Source organism: Erythrolamprus reginae, chromosome 9 (genome assembly GCF_031021105.1).
Source record: "Erythrolamprus reginae isolate rEryReg1 chromosome 9, rEryReg1.hap1, whole genome shotgun sequence".
Taxonomy (NCBI): domain Eukaryota; kingdom Metazoa; phylum Chordata; class Lepidosauria; order Squamata; family Dipsadidae; genus Erythrolamprus; species Erythrolamprus reginae.
In genome coordinates, this window is record NC_091958.1 from 31,716,374 (window position 1) to 31,741,154 (window position 24,781).

Genomic DNA, 24,781 nt, shown 5'->3' on the forward strand with positions numbered 1-24,781 from the left:
CACCTGGCTGTGTCTCATGGCACACTAGTGTGCCGCGGCACACCGGTTGGGAAACGCTGGTATAAAGCATGGCCCAAACGACGGTGCCAACGGTGAATGCACCTGGAATGAAAAGATTTATTGGTTAGTACAGGGTTAACATTTGCAACATTATGCGGAACCTCTTGGAATTCATTGGCTTTATGAGCCTCTGTTTCTATAGTAGCAACAGGTTTTCTCTCTGGGCCTGTGCTTTCATGGTTTGGAACGCTTATACTTACATCTACCTGTGCACGAGGTTTCAGCTTCAGGTAATAAACACCACCACGGAATAGCATGTGCGACAACAGTTCCATTTTTAATAATGTGGATTTCATTATGTAGGAGCATAACCTTATAGCCCAAGTCTTTGTTCAGATGATAAAGACTGAGTAAGTTGCTTGTAGCGTTTGGAATGTAGAGAACACGTGGAATCATCTGATCCAATTCTTTTATGTAGGCAGTTCCTTCTCCTTCAACTTTGCATAAGTGATTTGAGACTGAGTACAACTCCTTTATATCAGTCTTGTGTAATTCTGTGAAAAGTTCTCTTTGGTAAGTAATGTGAAAAGCAGCTCCGCTATCTAAAGTCCATAAATATCTTGTGTTGTACTCATAATTTGAATCAGGAACGTTGTTTAGAGTTAAAGTATTGATTGAAGGACGGGATTCACTTCTGGAACCTCGTTGAGTTGATCTGTAGTTACTGGAACCCCTGCGTCTGCCGCCTCTGGGATCTGTTCCTCTGGACTGGGCAGGATATTGGGAGCATTGAGAATCAGTAGATTGAGTGCGTTGACAATCTGTTCTTCAGGATTGGTTACCTCTTTGTTGGTAACTGCAACTCGCCGGAGCTCTAGAAGTAGTTGTTCTGGATTTGAGCCTGCGTTCCATAATGACTTCTTCTTCCGTTAAGATTTGGCAAACTCTGGATGTGGTACGTTGAGGTAGAGGTATGCTATGGCACTTTGTAATAGCCTCTTTCCAGTCCTCATTTAGCGACGAGATGATTGCCGTGGTCATTTGTAGGTGATCAATATTATATCCTCTTTCTGCCAATTCCTTTTGCATTGCCAAGAGTTTTGACAAGTGTGGGGCAATTTTCTCTCCAGGTTTTAGTTTTGCATTGAAAAAGTCAGTGAACAATAGACATGTTCCCTCAGCTGAAATGGGTCGGTAAAGTTTGTCTAGGGCAGTGATCACGGCATTTGCGGTATTATCAAGTGAAAATCTAACTGATAAATCGGTATCGAGAGACATAAGAATCAAAATAGTCGCCCTTGTATCTAAAGCTCTTTCTTCTTTAGTCCACTGTCTATTTGGTGGGTTGAAAGTCATGTGGTCAACCCCTTCTGCAGCTAATATCAGTCTAATTTGATGTAACCATGTCTTATAATTCCGCCCACTATTCTTTAATTGGGATTCACCTTGCAATGGTGCCAAGGTAGAGAATTTTCTTTGAATTGCAGCCGGTATCGGTTGTGGCAGTTGAGGACGTGGTGCCAATAGTGGTTGTGCCAGCTGAACTGGAATCTGTGGCAATTGCACGGGTTGAACTGGTTGTGGCAATTGTGTGGGCGAAATAGAAACTTGTGGCGGTTGTACCTGCGAAAATTGTGTTCCTTGGCTTCGTTGCGGTATTTGCTGCAAAAATGTCAGTTGAGGTACAAACCTTCCTTTGTCTGCAGTGTAGAATTGTCCTGCTGAAGCTCCTTGATTTATCTGATTTTCTAAAAAGAAATCTTTCTGACACAGATTAACATTTTTCTGGCCATATAAATTTTCTGGTGACCTAAATTGCTGAAAACGGTCACTGGATAACACTGTATGGTCATTTTGGAGTAAAAAGACATTTGGGTGCAGGATCATTTTTCATCATTTGGCTTGGAAATGAAAAAGTTGGTGGAAATGAAAAAAATGGTTTTGGTAAATTCTCAGTTTGGCCACTGGGTGGCACTGCACCATGTTCTTTGGATGCCAAGGTATGCGTGACGCCAATGCTTTTAAAACAGGGAACTTGCCCCCCACACAGACTCCATTTTTTAGCTTCTAATAACTTCTGCATTTCCCCTTGACAAAACATCATTTGCATATTTCTCAATTCACTTAATCTTTCTTCTTTCTTAGTTATCTGACTGCAATAGAAATCAATTAGTTCATTTTCACTCTTTGTAAGGACAGTTGATTTTCTGTTTACATAAAAGTTTGCGAGGTAATCCTGAGCTATTTGGATATCTCTTTGTAAATCTTTTGCAAAGGCTTTCGCAGTAGGTAAATCAATATCTGCTAGCAAAAGTTGGCTTTCCTGTAAACTTGATTCAGAGCCTTTTGAGAACATCTGTTTCTCATTAAGAACTTTCATTTTTTGCTGGGCTCCCAGCTCAGCGGAACGCTTATCTGTTTCAGGAGAATTTATTTCTTCAGCCTGCAGCTGCAGCTCTGAATATTGCTGTGTCTGACCATGAACACAGAATTGGGAAGCCTGTTCTGATAACGTAACATTTTCTGTTAAAGTAATTAAATTTCCTATGAGGGGGTTTGACTCACTTGGAATTTCTTCTGTGATCTCGGCAAGAGGTGAAATTCTTTCAGCAGGAATTTCCCCCATCAGGGGGGTAGGAGCTTCTTGTGGAGTTGGCATGCCTGCTGCCGAAGGATGCAAAGGATAATATCTCTGTTTCTTTGCAGGCATATCAGACTTAATTAATTAAAGCAGAGCCATCCGTCTGCTTCCATGTCACGGATAGTAAAAGTCCGTTTGAACCTTTACACCCGTGGAGGTCGATGGATTTAAGAGATCCAAGCAGTGTTAATCAAAACAAGCATTTCTTTATTATAAAAGTAAAAAACAATGTCTTGAGAAACAAAAGAATATAAACAGCTCACATAATGGCGTCTGGAGAAGAAGGGAGTAAGCAGAACGACAAGACGAATAAGGCGGAAGTAATATAGGAGGATATGACGTGGAATATGGGAGTGATTAATGACAAGGCACACATGTTAACTCTTTAATTATTGAATGTCTCTATGGCTGGCAATATCCAGCGTGACAGAAAGGAGCCATACCTGGAAACTACAGACCAATAACATGTTTGCCGACCTTGCTCAAAGTGCTGACAGATATCATAGCTGACAGAATTCAGGACTACCTAGAAGAAAATGACATCATGCCAGTGGAGCAAAAGGGCAATAAAAGATGAAGTAGAGGTACGAAAGACCAGCTCCTAATTGATAAAATGATTTTGGAGAACTGTAAGAACAGGAAAACAAACCTATACATGACCTGGATTGACTACAAGAAAGCCTTTGACTCATTGCCACACAGCTGGATCATAAAATGCCTGGAAGTCATTGGAGTCAATGAAAACATCAGGAAATTCATAGAAAAGGCGATGAAATATTGGAAGACTGAGCTTTTTGTTGGGAATGAAAACTATGGACTGATCAACATCAGAAGGAGCATCTTCCAGGAGGACTCTTTGTCCCCATTGCTATTCATCATCGCTATAATCCCGCTGTCACTCATCCTACAGAAAACAAACCTAGGCTACCAAACTGCTAGGAATTCACCAAAAATTTCACACCTGCTGTATATGGATGACCTGAAGTTGTACGGAAAATCAGAAACTGAGATACAGTCACTAACCAACACTGCGAATCTTCAGCAATGACATCAGCATGGAGTTTGGCCTGGATAAATGTGCCACAGTGGCACTGAAAAAGGGGAAAATCAGACTTCCGGTTTCGCTGAGGATCGCAGCGGAGTCTCTTGGCAGGGCTCTGCCTCGAGACCCCCCCAACCCTCCCAGAGGTCGCCCCAGCGCGATCGGATCGAGTCCGGATGGCTCGATCCTAGAAAAGGGGATTCCCCTCTGCCCGGGGAGCCATCGCCGAGGCTCCAGGACAGAGGGTTCATCCTGCAGCTCTGGTGCAGGGAGCACCGGTCCTCTTCCAAGAGGACACGGCCATTGCGATCCCACCTAACCAGTGGGAAGCAAGAAACATCAAGAGAGTAAAAAGCAGAGAAACTGAACAACCCTAATCGAAAAAGGAATATTGCCAAAGAAGCTACAATTAAGGTAAAAGTTTTTTCTATGTTCCATGCTAAACAAGAAGTTTAAAAAACAAGAAAATTGAATCGGAGTCTAAACGAAGGCGAAAGAGAAAGTTGTTAAAACAACATTGTATACAGGCGCGAATTAACAGCCGGAACTTATTCTAACCACTTTCACTTATTTTGAACTGTTAAATTTTTGCAAACAAGGAGATCTAGAAGATTTTAGAATGAGACATTAAAGGATTTATTATTCACAAAATGACATTATTTGGTTGAAAAAAATTTTTTTCCTCTTTTGAAACATTTTTGAAACATTTGGTTACCGAAAGTTGAAAAATGAAGTCCGGGCTGGGATTTTTCTAGCGGAAGGACCAGACTGCTCACTATTTACCTACAAATTCTGAATAAACATTTATAAAGGGAAAAAAAACTCTTTTCCTACATTTGAGAACTTTAAAATTTGGATTATTTAATCGACGTTTTCTTTGGATTATTCTGTTGGACTATTTCCATTGGATTTCGTTTGGATTAATAGCGGTTTGTGGATTAACAGCATTTTCGTTGGATTTACTGCGGAGAGATTTCTTCCTGGGCTGTGAGAGACGGACCGACTTCATTTTAACTTCGTGAGATTAAACTGCATTTGCTTGGAAAAAGCTTTATAAATTTTCTAAAGACTATACCCTTCTTCAAAAAACGGAATACCTTTGCAGTACTCATTAAGGTGTTTCTGACAACAAATTAGATCTTCAATCAATTGTTTCTTTCTTGCATTTTCCCTTTGATAATTTCAATTTTTGAATTTTAATTCTATATTACATTATATTACAATTGGTTCTGTTTATGCATTGCTAAATTTTCTTTTGGTCTTTGGTCCCCTGTTCCTCCTAATTGAATAATAGTCTTTAACTCCGATTGTCCCCTTTCTTCACATGCTTTTACCCTCCTTCTCACTTTGCTGACTTTTCCTCCTTATCTTTGCAGCTGTGCTAAACTAACCTTTTCCCCTTTTCCCCCTCTTCTTCTTCACATCTTCTTGATATAAACTTTGACTAGAGTAATAAGAATAAATAAGTTGAGCATTAATTAGATATATTTTAAATTTTAAGTGTATTTGAAATTTAGCCTTTTATTTGAATTAGAACTTTTATTGCCATTAATTAATTGCTATTGATTTAGTATAACTGTTACTGTGGGTTTGGAATTTATAGAATCTCTTTACATTCTGCTAACATAAAATAACACTAAATTTAAATTTGAAAATGTCAAGTTCTTCCACCCATACTAAAACAATCAAGAAGCAAACAACTGTTATTTCTTCCCCGCAAAGTTCACCACATCCATCTCCCGCACAGCAGACTTTATCTGCAACTATGTTCACCAAGGAGAAGGATAGGGAGAAACAACCATCTCTGGCTTCAATCCAAGAGACATTAACAACATTAAATGACTTTATGCTAAAATCTCAACAAGACGCAACACAACAGAGAGATGAAATTAAAGCAGAGATGGCGGAAATGAAAGTTGACACAGGTGAAATGAAAGACCAGATGAAGGAGATTAAGCAAGCCTTGCAAGATAATGAAGTACGAATGAAGGCAGTGGAAGAAAAGGCGGAAAAGGTGGAGAAAAGAATTGGTCACTTGGAGGACAAAGCTGCTTCACGTTACAGAGGGTATGATGAATCAATTACACATCTGGAAATGCAACGTGCGTCATATGGACTTCGATTTCAAAACGTAATAGAAGAAAAAGATGAAGATTTAAAGGCCATTATGGCTGACATTATTGGGAAAATCCTCCAGATGGACCCAGATGACATAAAAAGAGAAATCGATGAAGTCTTCAGAATTTCTAACAGCTATATTCGCCGTTTTAATCTTCCACGCGAGATTCACATCAAATTTGTAAGAAAAAGCATGAGAGATGATATATTGCATTGGTCAAGAGCGGGACAACTGCAACACCAAGGCAAAGAAATAAAAATATTAAAACAAATCCCAAGACGTGTTCGAGAGACTAGAAGAGACTATCATTTCTTGACCAAACTTCTGATCAAAGAAAACATAACTTTTCGCTGGCTTATTCCACAAGGTCTATCATTGACATGGAAATCAACGAGATATAAATTGGAGAATCTAGACCAAGCAAGAGACTTTTATGAAAACAGTGGAATATGCGAAATGGAACAGATAACAAAAGAACTGGAAGCAATGCAGGCCGAAGCCATGGGGGCACTTGCACAAGTGGAGGACCAGGACCATGGGGCCAGAAGAAAGCAACCTCAACGCGAAACCAAGAAATACAACAAATGACTACATTGAGAGATTTAAAAATCTTTTCAGTAAATGTCAATGGACTTAATGAACCAAAAAAAAGAAAACAAATGTTTTCCAAAATTAAGAATCAAAAAGCTCAAATTGTGATACTCCAAGAAGTGCATATAAAAAAAAGTAATCGGAATTTATTGTTAAATAATAAAATTGGAAAGATGTATGCTGCGTTAGCAGACCAAAAGAAAAGAGGAGTGGCAATGTATGTTGAGAGTTCTATAAATTCCAAACAACTATATAGTGATGATGAAGGTAGAATTTTGATTGTCCAGATTGATATTGAACCCAAATCGCTTGCTATTGTTTCTATATATGCCCCAAATGATGACCAAATTGCATTTTATGAAAAATTACATCAAAAAATTTTAGAATTAAATTTGGAAAATATGTTAATTATTGGAGATTTTAATGCCATAACAAATAGACAATTAGACCATTCGGGGGTGAAGAAAAGTTGTAAAAAGAAAAAAAAGAATTTACTGCCCTCAACTTTCCAAAAAATGAAAGCAGAATTGCTATTGAATGATATATGGAGGGAAAGGCATCCTCATAGCAGGCAATATACTTTTTACTCAAACCCCCACAAAATTTGGACTAGAATAGATATGGTGTGGGCTCCCAAAACAACAGCAGAGTACATACAAGACGTAGAAATAGATGTTAATACTTGGGCAGATCATAATCCAGTTATAGTCTATATGAGAAATATTAAAAAACATCGCAATTGGCAAATGAATAGAAATATTTTGAAAGAGAAAGAATATAAAGAATGGATGGAAAAGGAATTAAAAATATTTTTCGAAATTAATAAAAATACAGACACCACCCCTCAGAACTTGTGGGATGCAACCAAAGCATACATAAGAGGATTAACAATATCCTATACTGCAAAATATAATAAAGAAAGAAAAAGAAAATATGAACAATTAATAAATGAATTAAAACAACTAGAGTTTCTATCACAACAAAATGTGAAAAATAAAGATTTGGGGAAAAAAATAAATTTAATTAAACACAAAATTAGATTACAAGAACAAAATCAGCTATTGGAAAAAATAAAGAAAGCTAAGCAACAATATTTTGAGCATGCCAATAAATCAGGTAGATGGTTAGCATACAAACTGAGAAAACAGAGACAATCTAAATTAATTAGAAAATTAGAAGATAAAGATGGAATAATAAAATATGACCCAGAGGGAAAAGCAAATATAGTTCAAAACTTTTTTAAAGAATTGTATAAAGATGATAATATTGAAGAAGAAGCCGTATTTAAATACCTAGAGAGTGCAGAGTTACCACAAATAACAGAAGAGCAACAAGAAAAGATGGAGAGTCCAATAACGATGGAAGAACTCCTTATAGTTATTAAAAAGCAGAAAAACAACAAAGCCACGGGACCGGACGCTATCCCGGCAGAGTGGTATAAAATAGAAAATGAAGTATTAAGAAATAATATGCTCCAAATTTTTAATGAATGTAGAGTAGATGGTAAAATTCCTAAATCATGGTCGGAATCTTTGATAACTTTAATCCATAAACCAGATACACCAAAAGAAAAAATTAAAAACTATAGACCAATATCTTTATTGAATGTAGATTATAAAATTTTTATAGCAATATACGCAGATAGATTGAAAAATGTGATAAACAGCAAAATTCACTCAGACCAAAATGGTTTCCTTCCAGGTAGACAAATTAAAAATAATCTTAGAACAATTATTAATGTATTAGAGTATTATGAGCAACATTCAGATAAAACATTATCTTTAATGTTCTTAGACGCGCAAAAAGCTTTTGATAATGTGAATTGGACATTTATAAAGATGCAATTAAATAAAATGAGATTCGGCCCCAAATTTGTTAATTTAATAGACGCTATTTATTCAGAACAAACGACAAAAATTATATTAAACAATGAACAATTAGAAGCGTTTAAAATAAATAAAGGAGTGCGGCAAGGATGTCCCATATCACCTCTTCTTTTCATTATGACTTTAGAAGCACTCTTAATAAAAATAAGATCAGATCCAAAGATAAAAGGTTTAACAGTTAGAAAAGAGATATACAAAGTCCAGGCCTTTGCAGATGATTTGACTTTTATAATGGAAGATCCGTTAGTCACAGCACCAAGATTAATCCAAACAATAGAACAATATGGCAAGGTGGCAGGTTTGAAAATAAATAAAAATAAAACAAAAATTATAACTAAAAACATGAGTAAAATACAAGAAAGCAATTTAGAATGTATTACTGGAATGCAAATAGTTAAAAAAGTAAAATATTTGGGAATATGGCTAACAGCGAAAACAATAACATTAAAAAATGATAATTATATAAAATTAATTAATGAAATTAAAAAGGATCTAGAAATATGGAACAATCTAAAAATATCATTTTTGGGAAGAATTGCTACGATTAAGATGAATATCTTACCTAAGGTATTATTTTTATTTCAAGTGATCCCAATCAATCCAGGGGCTAACTTTTTTAAAAACTTAACAAATGTGGTTAAAAAATTTCTATGGCAAGGGAAAAAGGCAAGAATTAAGATAAATATGTTAGAAGACATAAAAGAGAGGGGGGGTTTTGCGCTCCCAAATTGGAAACTATATTATCAGGCAGCCGCCTTAACATGGATTAAAAACTGGATAACTTTAGAGGACATGAGAACATCAATATTAGAAGGACATGACCTCATGCTTGGTTGGCATGCTTTTGTGTGGTACGATAAAGATAAAAACCATTCTTACTTTAAAAGACACACGCTGAGAAAATATTTATTTGATGTCTGGAAAGACATAAAGAAAAACCACTTTTTAACAATTCCAGATTGGGTTACCCCCTTGGACGCAATAATACATCCAAATTCCATTAATGACTCAAGAAATATAAGATATAAAGACTTGTTAGACAATCAAATGAAATTAAAATCTAGAATTAAACTACAAGATGAAGGGATACAAATTGATTGGTGGCATTACGCACAGATTAGATCCAGATACCAGAAAGATAGTACACTCTATATATCTAACAAAAGTAAAAACCTGTTAAGTGAGTTAATCACTAAAAACCACAACAGAGTAATTGGAAAAATATATAAATATTTGATTACCCACAAGAATATTGAATTAACATTAAAAGATAGTATGATACATTGGTGTAGAAACATAGGTAAAGAAATTGATTTAGATACATGGGAGAAAGTTTGGATGTGCAATTGGAGAATGACTAAATCAGTTTCTTTGAAAGAGAACCAAATTAAAATGTTTTATAGATGGCATCTCCCACCAAGTAGATTAGCAAAAATGTTCCCAAAGACATCACCTTTGTGCTGGAAATGTAAGAAAGAAATAGGATCCTATTACCATCAATGGTGGACATGTAATAAAGCTAAAATGTATTGGAAAATGATAGAAAAAATGACAAAAGAAATTACAAAGCAGAAAATAGATTTCACCCCGGAGTTTTGTTTGCTAGGAATTACTAACCAAAATTATAAAAAAGAAATTTTGTACTTGATTATACATATTTTTACAGCGGCAAGGATTATATACGCGCAAAATTGGAAAGGGGAAGATATCCCCAAAGAAGAGGGAGTTATTGCAAAAATATTAGACTGCGCGGAAATGGACATGATGACAAGACGCTTGAATGAACAGGAAGAAACCAAATTTTACGCAACATGGAACAATGTTTATGAATGGATAGATAAGAATAAAAAAATAAAGAAAGAAGAGTAGTAACAAGTATAGATATTTTAGATGATCTTTTCTTATTAAGATTTATCTTAGATTTAGTTTACATAGATAGAATAGAAATTTGTTTTTTCTAAAGATTTTTTTGACTTGAAATTAATTAGAAACTTTTATATGACAGTTAATTTTTTTACTAGATATTTTTTGTATTAGTAGCATTGAATTAGATATTCAATTGTGTATTCCTTTTTCTGTATCTGCAATTATACTTTTGAGAAGAGCAGGGATGATACATCCCTACAATGTATGTTAAATGTTTGTAAGTTTGTTTGTCATTTTAAAGAAAATTAATAAAAAGATTTGAAAAAAAAAAAAAAAAAAAGGGGAAAATCACTGAAAGTGAGGGCTTTGAAATGCCAAATGGTCAAACCATCAAGTGCTACCAGCCAGAAGCCTACAGATACTTGGGCATCTTGCAACTGGATAATATCAAGCATGGCCATGTAAAAACTGTGATCAGCAAAGAGTACATCCAGAGGACCAGAAAAATTTTGAAGAGCAAACTGAATGGTGGCAACACTATCAAGGCTATAAATACGTGGGCCATACCTGTCATTAGATACACAGCTGGCATAGTGAACTGGACTCAAGGAGAGGTGGACAACCTGGACAGGAAAACCAGAAAATTAATGACGATCCATCATGCACTACACCCCCGCAGTGATGTTGACAGGCTGTATTTACCAAGGAAAATAGGTGGCAGAGGACTTTTGCAAGTGAAGCAGACAGTAGAAGAAGAGAAACATGCATTAACTGACTATGTGAAGGGGAGCAAAGAGTCAGCGTTGATGGAGGTCAACAATAGGAAGATTCTCAAGGTGAAGCAAACTAAGGACCAGTACAGAAAAACTGTTGTATGGACAGTTGGTGGAACAAAGCATTGCATGGACAGTTCTGGGAGAAGATTGAAGGCAAAGTGGATAAAGAAAAGACCTGGTCATGGCTTACAAGTGGAACACTCAAAAAGGAGACAGAAGGACTAATACTGGCGGCACAAGAACAGGCCATTAGAACAAATGCTGTCAAAGCCAGAATTGAAAAATCAACAGACGATCCAAAGTGCAGACTCTGTAAAGAAACAGATGAAACAATTGATCACATACTCAGCTGCTGCAAAAAGATCGCACAGACTGACTACAAGCATAGACATGATGCTGTGGCACAGATGATCCACTGGAACTTGTGCCGGAACTACCATTTACCAGTGGCAAAGAACTGGTGGGATCATAAGCCTGAAAAAAGTGGTTGAAAATGAGCAAGCAAAACTACTGTGGGACTTCCGACTTCAGACTGACCGAATTTTTAAGCATAACACATCAGACATCCTGATTGTGGAGAAAAAGAAAGTATGGATCATCAACATCGCAATCCCAAGGGACAGCAGAATTGAGGAGAAGCAGCTAGAGAAATTAGTGAAATACGAAGATCTAAAAATTGAGCTGCAACGACTCTGGAATAAGCCAGTGAAAGTGATCCCAGTGGTACTTGGCACGCTGGGTTGCAGTGCCAAAGGATCTCAGCGGACATTTGAAAACCATCAGAATTGACAAAATCTCCATCTGTCAATTGCAAAAGGCCGCTTTACTGGGATCGGCAAAGATAATTCGCCGCTACATCATGCAGTCCTAGGTGCTTGGGAAGTGCCAACTGGTGATGAAATACGAAATCCAGTATAGTGATCTCGTTTGCTGTGTTGTATTGACATAATAATAATAGTAATAATAATAATAACAACTACTACTACTACTACTACTATTACTATTACTATTGTTGTTGTTGTTATTATTATTATTATTATTATTATTATTATTATTATTATTTGTTGTGGTTAGCTCTGGCCCAGCTCCTGCCCCAAGGACTGTGGATATGGGGGAGACATCCACATGCTGCAGGCCTGTTTTGCCCCCGGTGGAGTATGCTGATGAAGGCTCCTCTGACCAAGAAGACATGAGTGACAGAGAGGAGGAGAGTGTGGCAGACAGCTCAGAAGGAGACCAATTATCTAGCTCCTCCTTGAATTCGGAACTAGAGTTAATGATACAGCCACGCATGCGGAGAGAGATGCATAGGCAGCAATGAGAGATTATTATCAAAGAAAACGAGGCCACCTGTGGTTGGGTGGGGCTGTGGTAATTAGTGAGGCTGCTATAAATAGCAGCCGGTGGGTTTGGCCATTGTGGAGGATTATCTGATCGTTGTGTTTCGTGACTGCTTTGCTGACTTTGACCTTTGTGTGCTGATTTTTCCCAGCTTTTAAACTAAACCAGAGTAAAGTGTGTTTCACTTTGTGAAAGAAGGAGGACTGTGAATTGCCTCACAGCTGCAAGCTAAGTAACACAGAACTGATAAGGGACTTGTACAAATTACCAATTTGTTTGGAGACAAGTGCTCTTTGCTGTACAAAAATAGTGCTTTGTTTATTTGCATTTTCGGTATAAAGAACATTGCTTTGAATTTTCAAACGTGTGTGTGTCTGAAATTGTATCTGTGCATTTTTTGGGAGGATTCTACCAGAGAGCTCGACAGAACTATTATTATTATTATTATTATTATTATTATTATTATTATTATTATTATTATTATTATTATCTTTGTAATACAATGCGTGAAGTAAATATATAATGCCAAAAGCATGTTTTCCAATGTTTTCCAACATGGTAGCAAATACAGTCAGACACAGGCAGAGGAAAGAACAGTTTCCGTTTCAGTTTGAGTAGTAGACTAGTTTACAGCTCAACACAGACTCAGAGCTGCAGAGCTAAGCCACGCCCAGGCTCCTTGCTGTCTCCTTGTTGCTCACACAGCAAATCCTGTTTCAGTTTCCAAACAGCCCTCAATTCTCTCACACACTGAGGACGCTAGCCAGATGAATACTGAGGTATACTGGTAGGCAAAGGCAGATTTTATTTTCTTATTTTCCTCCCCAAAAACTAAGATATTTCTTTGGTGTTTCTTATACAGTGATACCTTGTCTTACGAACCCCTCGTCATACGAACTTTTCAAGATATGGGATTTAAGATTTGCCTCGTCTTAAAAACCCTTTCTGTCTTACGAACCTGAGCCCAGGTCCGTGGACTCTCCTACTGTGCATGAGCTATCTGACTGCTGAAGGGATTCCCCGGCCTTGTGACTGTCACCACCGGGATTTCCCATTTGCTTGCATGGGAATTCCCCACCAGAATTCCCCACTTCCTTTTGCTTGCACCTGAGGCAGGGAACGCCGGAGCTGCCCCATTTCCTTGCCACTTTCCCCTCTAGCCCTCCACTTCCTCTGCTCCCCGCAGTCGCCCTCATCCTGCTGCCAAAATCCCCCCCTAACCTGCCGCTTCCTTCACCCCATCTTGCTGCTAAAATCGCCAGTCCAAAAGCTTCGTATCTTGCCCCAAACCTCTCCAAAAATTGCTCTTCCAAAAGCTTCATTTCTTGCCCCAAATCTCTCCAAATATCGCTCCCCCAAAAGCTTCGTATCTTGCCCCAAATCTCTCCAAATTTCGCTCCCTCAAAAGCTTTGTATCTTGCCCCAAATCTCTCCAAAAATCGCTTTCCCAAAAGCTTCATTTCTTGCCCCAAATCTCTCCAAATATCACTCCCCCAAAAGCTTCGTATCTTGCCCCAAACCTCTCCAAAGATCGCTCCCCCAAAAGCTTCGTATCTTGCCCCAAATCTCTCCAAAAATCACTCCCCCAAAAGCTTCATTTCTTGCCTCAAATCTCTCCAAAAATTGCTCCCCCAAAAGCTGTTTATCTTGCCCCAAATCTCTCCAAAAATCACTCTCCCAAAAGCTTCATTTCTTGCCCCAAATCACTTCCAAAGTCTTCCAAACTCACCTCTTCTTTCAAAATGCCTCATTTCTTCTTGCTGCCTTTCTTCATTCCATTTGCCTTCGTTAGGACCTTGATTTAGCTGGCATAGGAAGCTTTTGGGGGAGTGATTTTTGGAGAGATTTGGGTCAAGATACAAAGCTTTTGGGGGAGCAATTTTTGGAGAGATTTGGGGCAAGAAACAAAGCTTTTGTTTTAGTTGTTGTTTTGTCTTAATTAAGTACCTTGGTTTCTGGACGGTGGGCCTCCAGAGGAGAACCAGGCAATGGATGCACAGGAAGCTTTGCATGGAACGTAGACAATCCTGCAGAGAAGAGAGGGAGGGTATCAGGTCTGCCATCTTCAGAATATCTTGCCTTTCTGGCATTCCACCGTAAAACACCAGGGAGAGGGAAGGAAGATGGGGAAGCATAGATGGAAGGAAGTGCGATGACAGGGTGAGAAGAATAAGAGGAAGTCAATCCAGAATGAACCAGTTGATCAAGGCACGAAACCTCAAAGCTGTTCCCAAAACTTTGAGGATGAATACCATTAGACATTGATGGACTGGTCAAGGGGAACGGGCCAGAGAGATGGGAAAGCTGTGTGCGAGAATATTCAGATCCAGCTTAGCAATAACACTTATACACTGTTTCACAGGTTTTTTTTACAGCCCTCTCTAAGTGGTTTACAGAGTCAGCCTATTGGCCCCAACAATCTGGATCTTCATTTTACCCACCTGGGAAGAATGGAAGGCTGAGTCAGCATTGAACCTGGTGAGATTTGAACTGCCAAATTGCAGGCAGCCGGAAGGCAGCAGAAGTAGCCTTCAATACTGCATTCTAACTACTGTGTCACAACGGCTCATCCAAGAACCTTTCACTTCAAAGAATGGAGTTGAGGATCTTTCTATCCTAAACATCCAGGATAGACAAGCCTGACATTGGAAATGTGGCAATTTGAGTCCATTGACAAAGAAACCTTTTGCTTTCGAAGAGAGAAAAAGGATTAGCCAAATTTCTTTAAACACTGGTGAAATACTTATAAAAGAGATGAATGTGAGAGAATATGTGTCATTACAGCAAGGGCATGAGGGTTACTTGGAAGAGGTCCATTTCTGCACAGTACATTTTTTATTTGTTCAATAGCCAAATGTGTTGACCTGTTGACACACTGACTCTGCCAGGGCCAAAGAACCCAGAACAACACATGAGGCTATTTCTGAGTAGCTTCTTTATTGGTGTTTGCCAAGAGACAGAATCTTGCTGGACTAAAGCAATTATCTGCTGTATTCACAGAATGCAACTATAGCTGCACTCTGTGAACTGCTAGGGAGGGTCCGTCTTTGGCCTCTTCCATGCCTACCTGCAATCCATCCTCCATCACTTTTTTGCTCTCTGCAATCCCAGGATACACTCCACCACAGGTTTATTCTTCCACCTACCTTGCAAGAGAGGAAGAAGGTCCAACACAGCTTGTCCAAGGGACACCACCTTTTCATCTTTTTGCTTCTTCTCCTTTGGTAGGACTTCAATCACAGTAACTGGGAAAACCAAGCATAAAATATATCTATATCACTTTATAGCCAGGTTGCTTTTCAGAAGCAGTTATAACCTCTTCACTACTGATTCACTCCTGTCATTCAACCACTGTGGTATGCTACAATTTGTTTTAACAAGCCTTTGTTGAATAAGATACCATTGCTACATGCATCCTGCCACAAAATCTTGCATTTGCTTTACTGGAGTGCATTAAGGCTGTAATGTTTGAAGAGACACAGTGGCACAGTAAAGTACTGCAGGCTACTTCAGCTGACTGACTGCAATTTGGCAGTTCAAATCTCATCAGGCTCGAATGGGGGGGGGGTGTCTCATGGCCGCAGCACCAAGGATTATTCCCTCTCTCCTGGGAATGTCCCTGAGTCCCATTGCCCGGGGGTTCTGGTCCTTTCGGACCAGACCGGACCTATCCTGCAGGAAGAGTGATGCATGGGACGCGGCCCGGCATGCCCTGCCGGGCGAACTGGCTTGTCTCGCACTGGCTGTGGTAAAGCCGGACAGGCAGCCATGCCTGTGCCATCACAGCTGCAGGGACTACGCAATGCCGGGATGGTAGCCAAACGATTTCATCTGCAAAGAGAATTGGAGGAGTTAACTTCAGAGGGGAAGAAGGGATTTCCTGTCTATGGTGGTAAGCGGAGAGTGCCTGAATGGGATTTTAGACTTTCTGCGCTTGGTTTTCTGGACAGATCTAAAATGGCCTGAGATTGAAGAAAGCAGCTATCTGTGCGGTGTGGCATTTCAGAGGAAGCTTCGAAAAGTAGCAAATTGCTCATCATTCGATTTTTTCTAATTACCTAATTGGTTTTCTTTGAAATTCACCTTTTGGAATTTGGAATTCTAAACTTTTGTTGTGGAATCTTTATCTTTCTCTTCTTCTATAAACAAGGAGGATTGTAAGACCAGAAGAACAAGTCACTAAAACCAGAAGGAACTATAAAAGAACTATTCAGAGAAGACTTGGGAAATTGATCACCTAGCGACAACCTTTAGTGCTTAAAGACTTTGATATTCCTGTTAGGAGAAGATGGATCAGCTAATACACGGAAGGAATAAAACGTTCAAGATGAAATTATCTGAACTGAATTGAACTGATTTGAACTTATTTGATCTAATTGGACTGATTTACTTGACTGAAATTACATTTGGACTGCCTGATCTGACTGAAATTACATTGAATAATATAATATAATATAATATAATAAATATAATATAATATAATAATAATATAAATTGAAATTAAATACTCAAGAATTAAATACTTTTAAGAAAATTAAAATTAAAATACTTGTAAGAATATATAGAAGTTACTAAAATATATTAGCACTTTTTTTCTCTTTTCTCTTCTCTCACAAAGTTATAAATTTTAAAAAGAATTGAGTATACATAATGAATTTGATTTATTAATATTTTAATCTTATGGGAGCTTACTAATGAATGAATATATATATATATATATATATATGTGTGTGTGAATGATGAGGCAGCAGCCATCTCGATCACCGGAACATAAAAACTTTAATAAAACAACTTAGCTTTCGTTAGCGTGCTGCTAACTTCGTCAGAGTTTTAAAATGCCGTGGGAGACAAACACATTTATAAAGCATTACTCAGTCTGCTCATAGCCCGCGTCACTGGGCCACACCCTTCCCTCCCCTCTGCAGCAAGCCTAATTGTAGGCTTAATCATGCTGGTTAAAGGGGGAACTACCGCTTTTACTCGTGTCTGTTGCCTATTTCCCTCCCCAAGGGAGGAGGTGGAGTTACGAGGCAATGCTTTAGAGGTATTTGATATTACTTCCTTCCACCCATTACCGTTGTTACTTTCTATGGTGGTACATGTCTGCTCTTGCAATTTTTTTGCCCATGCCCTCGTCCTAGGTCTGCACTGTTCTAATCCCCCCTTGTCCCCTGCGTTAAACCTGCATTGTGCCCCTCCCCCTCTACCTCCGTGTTGCTCCAGTATGTATGTATGTATGTATGTATGTATGTATGTATGTATGTATATATATATATATATATATATTTGTTTTCGTAGATTTTCACGGGTATATGTATGTAGATTTGTCTGAGTTCGGGTTTTGCCCCGTGTAATATTTTGAGTGTCTATGCGACATTTCGGTGAAATCACATTCACCATCATCAGGCTGAAGTTATAAGCTTCATGCTGCTGTAAATATGGAATATATATATATATATTCATTAGTAAGTCTCCCTTAATTTTAAAAATTTCAGCAAAAAACATGATACATACACATATATATATTTAAACATACATACATACATACATTACATATATATTTGTTTTCGTAGATTGAAATTGATTTTGACAGAACTAAATTAATTTACAAAACAGAACACTACAACAAAACAATAATCATGGAAGCTATTAAGATAGAAAAAACACCCCCACAATACAAACAAGTGTAATGATACTTCCCTCCTACCAGACATCTGGAAACCAACCCTCTTTAACTGAATCCTATATGGGAAGAAACCCGAATATGCCAAGACCTTCATATATATATGTATATATATGTACACACAAATATATAAGCAAGTGATATAAAGTGTAAAATGGAAGAATTATACAAGAGGAGAAAATTGAATGGCTTATAAATGAGAAAATTGAAAATAGCTTTGACCATTGCGCATAATACAGATGAGATATTTGATAATGATTATGATTATTTTTGGATGACTTTTTTTTCTCTTTTCTTTTTTTTGCTCTCTTCTCTTTTTTTAATTATTCTGATTGACTGAATTATAAACTGCCTATCTCATTTATGGTGATAAATAAAGTAGGAGGAAGGGGGGAAAGAAAAGCGAGGAGAGCTATAATATCCGGAGCAGGATTAATATGGGATATAACTAGCACTAATTATGTTAGGCCTCATAACGAAAGACAGATGAAAAAATGAAGTTAGAATGAATAGATTAGGGAAGATTATCACACTGAGTTTGATAATGGAAGATATTTAGAATTAGGGATAATATATAGATTAGGGAAATATGTAGATTAGGGAAGATTATGTTACTGCATTTAGCAGTGAAAATAATTAGAATAGGGAAGATTATTGCACTGATATGACAGTGACACACAGATTAGGGAAGATAATTACATTGGGATTGGCAGTGGATTTTATAGATTAGGGAAGATTATCACACTAAGAACAGCAGTGGAAAATGTCTGGATTAGGGAAGAATATTAATATTTTGGTCTTCTTTAATGGAAGATACTTTTAGCACAAAATAATGGAATAATAATGATTTATATTTATTTTGACCTGTTAAAGTAGAAACGATATACTGATATAATGAAAGAAGTGAAATAAATGAATTGAGTAGGAAATGTATTTTAAAATTTCTAACAACAACCCTTCTTCCTATGATATGAATAGTATTTATTTTTTCTTTTCCTTTTCCTTTTTTTTATTTATTTTTTCTTTTTTTCTTTGCTTCCTTGGCTTTTAAAGAGATGTAAATTTGGATATTTTCCATTGTTAAGGGCAGCTATGATAAAATGAGGGTTTTTTCAAATGAAAGTAGGAATATGTTTTCTAAGAATGCTAGAAAGGGACTGAAGCATGATGGCACAGTTAGAAAAAATAGCGGATAGCCAGTAGAAATTTAGATAGCTATAGCACTTTAAATATAAAGGAAAGCGAAGAACATTATCTAAAATCCGGGTGATAGCACTTGGAAAGGAGGTAGCACAGGATGAATGATATATACCAGAAATAATTGGATTTGGCATTTGATATTATATTTTAATTTGAGGTATGTAAATTGGAATCTCTGTAAGGTGTGAAAAACAATAAAAAATGTATACTCCACCCCCCCAAAAAAATCTCACTGGGTTCAAGGTTGACTCAGCCTCCCATCCTTCTGAGGTGGATAAAATGAGGACCCAGATTGTTGGGGGCAAGATGCTGATTCTGTAAACCACTTAGAGAGGGCTGTAAAAGTACTGTGAAGCGGCATATAAAATGCTATTGAATGCAAAACACATATAAGTTACCTTCTACATCAGTGGTTCTCAACGTAGGGGTTGGGACCCCTTTGGGGACCCGTTTCACAGGGGTTGCCTAAGACTTTGGGAAAAGACAAAATTCCTATGGTACTAGGAATTAAAACTTCTATTCCGGTGCCTCAGAACATATTTTTACAATCCGACCAATCAGGCATTTACAGGCCCCTCTGACCTTCCTGCCAATCAGCTTAAAGCTCTGTTGGGAGAATTGGTGCTTGCCTTATGGTTGGGGGTCACCACAACATGAGGAATTGTATTAAGGGGTTGCAGCATTAGAAAGGTTGAGAACCACTGCTCTACATAGACCCTAAGGGAGCCTGATTATTGTACTTGTATTGTATTGTATTGTAGTTGTAAAAAACATGCCAGTCATATGACTAACCCAATTTTACAATGTTTTTTGAGGTGGTCATAAAGCAGAACAATGGCCTGCTATGGGCCCAGTCTTGCCAGAAAACAGAAGTGGTAGTTTCCATCAAAACCATTGTAAAATGCATTCACAGAACACTACAAATGGCTATAAAAGCAGCAATGTTGATGAGTACCTGAAATTTAGTCTCGTGATTACAGAAGGGATCCAACTATTAGAATTTCAAATGTGGGTCATATCCTCCCTTTTTGCATCTGTCCTCACTTCGAACCAATTGAGAACTGCCTTTATTCTCTTAATTTTATTGATCAGTGGTGGGTTTCAATTTTTTAAAATTGCCGGTTCTGTGGGCGTGGCTTGGTGGGCATGGCAGGGGAAGGATACTGTAAAATCTCAATTTCCTCCTGATCAGCGGGGACTCGAGAGGCAGAGAATAGATGGAGGCAGGGCCAGTTTGAGTAGTTCTCCCAACTACTCAAAATTTCCGCTACTGGTTCTCCAGAACTGGTCAGAACCTGATGAAACCCACCTCTGGAGTTAAAATCATAGCATTCAAGAGGGACATGCAAGGGCACAAATTCATACAGGAGGATCCCTGACAATGAACCCATCGCCCGCAAAAGATATTTTTTTGACCTCCACCAAGTTACTCAGCAAAACTGAAAGGACCTACAAGTAGACCTCCACGTATGACCAGAATTGAGCCAAACATCCATTGCTAAGCAAGACAGTTGTTAAGTGAGATTTGCCCCATTTACAATCCTTCCCCTCCACAGTTGTTAAGTGAATCATGGCAGCTGTTAAGTGGGTCACACAGCTGTAAACCGGAACTGCATTCGCCAGCTGCTTGTGCAAAGGTTACGAAGGGGAAAATCACATGAACACAGCACAGTACAACTGTCAGAAGTATATGCCAGTTGCCAGCTGTGAATTTTAGTCACGTGATCATGGAGATACTGAAATGGTCATAAGTGTGGAAACTGGTAGTATGTCACTGTCATAATTTCAAATAGTCACTGAACGAATGGTTGCAAGTCAAAGACTACAGGGAGTCCTCAACGTATGACAAACAATTCAACCCCAAATTTTTGTGGCTAAGAAAGGCAGCTGGTTAAGAAAATTTTGCTCCATTTTAAGACCTTTGTAACAGCAGTTTCTAAGTGAATGTCTAAGTAATTTAGTAACACGATTGTGAAGTAAATCTGGCTTCCCCATTGATTCTTTTTCAAAAGGTCACACAAGGGGATCACGTGACCCCTGGATACTGTGACCATCATAAATGTGAGTCAGTTCCCAAGAGGCTGAATTTTGATTGTGTGACCAGGAGGGTGCTACAATAATCCTACGTGTGAAAAATGATCATAAGTCACTTTTTTCAGTGCCGTTGTAACTTTGAACAGTCATTAAACAAACTGTTGTAAATCAAGGACTACCTGTATCTGTGTACTTTCCCAGCAGCTAAAGCTTAAAAAACAGAAGCGGACTTAGTTTTACTCACATATCATAGGTTTCTGGGCAATATCATCCAAAGTGTGTAACCCTTCAGGATGGCTGTCAAAAGAGGCGGTGAAATTATACTTCACGCTTCCTTCTGCGGAGGCGTCCATTTTGGGGGAGTCAGCAAGAACAAGGCCATTGTACTCAATACGCACAAATGTAACTGGGCTGTCTCCTTTGAGGCCTCTCTACGTTTGACAAATTAAATAAATAAAATAGAATAAAATAAATATTAAGGACAGGACAAAGGACCTGGCAGAGCAAAACTAATTTTTCCTCTTTCTCTCCCTCCCTCCCTCTCCCTTTTTCTCTCCTTCCTTCCCTCCTTCCCTTTCTCTCTCTCCCTCCTTCCTTCCCTCCCTTTCCCTCTCTCTTTCTTTCTCCTTCCCTCCCCTCCTCTCTCTCTTTCTCTCCCTGCCTCCCTGCCTCCCTCTTCCTCTCTCTTTCTCCCTTCCCTCTGCCTCTCTTTTTCTCTTCCTCCCTCCTTCCCTTTCTCTCCCTCCTCTCTTACTCCGTTCTCTCTCTCCCTCCCTCTTTCTCTCTCCTTAACTCCTTCTTTCTGTCTCTCCTTCCTCCTGCTCTCTTTTTACTTTTCTTGATCTTGGATAGTATAACCAGCTTGGGTAAAATCTCAGAGCTATTAAATAAAATCTGCAAAATGAATAATAATAATAATAATAATAATAATAATAATAATAATAATAACAACAACAACAACAACAACAGCAACAACAGTTTCCAATAATTTAATGTTCCTATAAGAGGATCAGCATCTCAAACAAATCTATGGACGGATCAGTAATCTCAAAGCAAATAAATCCAAAAGCCACTAGCTAACTTATTAATATGTAGTTCAATTATTAAAATATTATGCCCTTTAAATCATTCTGATTAAAAAAATCTCTGAGCATTCTGGGATGATAGTTGTATGGGCAGAAGATCCACTCTGCTGATCCTCAACCCAGAAATTCCAGCATGAGCTAAAAGAGGACAATTACCAAGTCATAGCCATCCAGCACAGTGAGGCTGACTGTTTTGCCTGGTGGCCCCTCAACAGGAAAGGAAGGTGAACCCGCCATAAAAAGGAAGAATCTCTTGGTATAGAAAGGTAGCTTCAGCCTAAGGAGAAGAGAAGACAAGGAGTAAATAATAATAATAAAGACGGCTTGTTTATTGATCACTTGACTTTATTCCCGTGCTTCCTTATATTCCTCCAAATCCTGCCAAGTAAATGAGGCTGAGGAAGAAACAACTGGCTCAAAAATCCTATAAGTGATCTTCTGGGGTCCCAAGCAAGATCTCCATGCTGGCAAAGGTTTGGGGGAGATGTGGTCTGACACATGGAGAACACCCCATCCATCCATCCATCCATCCATCCATCCATCCATCTTCTTCTTCTGTTTTACCTAGAGCATATAAAACATTTGCTAGACCAATTCTTGAATACAGCTCATCTGTCTGGAACCCACACTACATATTGGACCTTAACCCTGCTGTTCTTTTCGGGTCTTTGAGACCCTGTAAAAATGTTCCCTGCATATCTGAAATTTGAAATTTCATGACTTTGCATCATTTCAGGGGTTCTCTCTATGATACTTTTTGGGGTGGGGGGGTGGGGGGCTTCTTGCTGAAAAAAAAAGTCCCTAAAGTTCTGTTCCCAGGTCACCCTGACCCGGACCGAATATTTTTCATTTGAGGTGCTTATGTTTGGTCAATTTGAAAACTTTTTTAAATTGGAGTCTGAACATTTCTGCACACAATGATATGAAAATTGAACTGAAAAAATTAATGTGTCAGTGTTCTAAATAGCATCTGAGAAATAAACCAAGTCCCAGTCCAATTCTCTCAATCAGAGCTTGATTTATTAACAGAAGCATGTTAGCTACACCATTGTCATTCCGATTCTGATCCTTCCCAGAATCCCACCTAGGTTAACGTTCATCATACATCCGCCACACCCACAAGTTCATCACGAGAGTCAGTCTGTGCGAAGGGGCTTATCAACTTCCTCTTCTCTTCAGTAGAGGCAGAACAAACAGCGGCCTTGGCTTGGAGAAAGGAATATTTGGTTGTGTCTAGTAACTTTCCCCTCTGACTACTCACTACCGCTCCCATCCCCCCTTGTGGTGTGTCAGGCTGAACTCTCTAACTCCACATGAAGACTTTGTCCTGACAGGTGGCCCCACTTCGCAAAGAACCATCTCCTGGAAAATTAGAATAAACACATAGGGGTTAGCATCAGTTAAATCAGTTAAGACATTTCAGTTTAGTTGGGTAGGTTTCATGAAACCGCTTAATTAATGTATCAGCTTTGACATCCCGGTTCTTAACCCAGGTTATTTCTGACTGGGGGTACCCTTTCCAATGAATCAGGTACTGCAGTTTGCCTCGGAAAATGCGGGAATCTAATATTTTTTTGACTCCCCCTGAATCACTTGACCTAATGTTGGACCCAATCACAGGCTTTAGCAGGCTGCAGTGAAATACGGGCTGAATCCTCCCTAGGATTCTAGGCAATGTAAGCTGCACTGTGACCGGGTTGATTACTTTCACAATTGGGAAAGGGCCTAAAAATTTTGGACCTAGTTTTTTGCTAGGCAGCCTTAGCCGGATGTATTTTGTTGACAGAAAAACTTTATCCCCCACTTTAAAAGGGGGTTGAGGAGATCGGTGTTTGTCTGCTTTATTCTTGTAAGCTTTTGTGGCCTCTGTTAGAGCCTTCTTGGTGTCCTCCCATCCTCTCTTCAGTTTCTCCATCCACTCCGCCAACGTGATGGACGAAGGAGGTTCAATAGATAGTTCCAGCATGGGAACAAAATCTTGACCTGGAAAGGAGTTAGTCCCATACTGCTGTGTACAGAGTTGTTGTACGCTACTTCCGCAAAAGGCAGTAGTTCAGCCCAATTGGTTTGTTGGTAACTCACATAACATCTAAGGTACCGTTCCAGTAGGGCGTTAGCTCTTTCTGCTGCTCCATTTGTGGAAGGGTGGAATGCAGAACTGAGTCCATGGGTGGAACCAATGGTACGGACGAATTCTCTCCAGAACTTGGTGGTGAATTGGACGATCTGTTATAATCCTACAGGGAACTCCATGCAATCTGTTAATGTGTTTTAAGAATAACTTAGCCAGATGTCTGGCTGTGAGCAGTCCTGAACAAGCGATGAAATGAGCTTGTTTGGAGAACAAATCGATAACAGTCAAAATAACGGTGTTTTTCTTGCTCTCAGGGAGTTCCACAATAAAATCCATTGCTATCTCTTCCCAGGGCCTACTAGGGTTGGCGACCTGCTGTTAAAACCCTGAGGGTTTACCAGGCCTATGTTTCCTGGTGGCGCAGGTGGCACAACTTTTCACAT

The 24,781-nt window shown here is 38.7% G+C and overlaps 1 protein-coding gene across 10 annotated transcripts in view; it reads right to left on the reverse strand.

The window, feature by feature from the left end:
• CFAP70 (cilia and flagella associated protein 70) overlaps positions 1-24,781 on the reverse strand; it is a 246,210-nt gene that overhangs the window by 177,208 nt on the left and 44,221 nt on the right. For 7 of the 10 annotated variants that reach the window (XM_070760789.1, XM_070760788.1, XM_070760785.1 and 4 more), the window contains 4 exons: positions 22,421-22,541; positions 21,424-21,610; positions 15,409-15,507; positions 14,210-14,289 (listed from right to left, as the gene is read on the reverse strand). In XM_070760789.1, the coding sequence (XP_070616890.1) occupies positions 14,210-14,289; positions 15,409-15,507; positions 21,424-21,610; positions 22,421-22,501 (447 nt within the window). In that variant the 5' untranslated portion in view covers positions 22,502-22,541. The remainder of the gene's footprint in view (positions 1-14,209; positions 14,290-15,408; positions 15,508-21,423; positions 21,611-22,420; positions 22,542-24,781) is intronic. The other 3 variants (XM_070760791.1, XM_070760787.1, XM_070760792.1) reach the window with 2 other exon arrangements.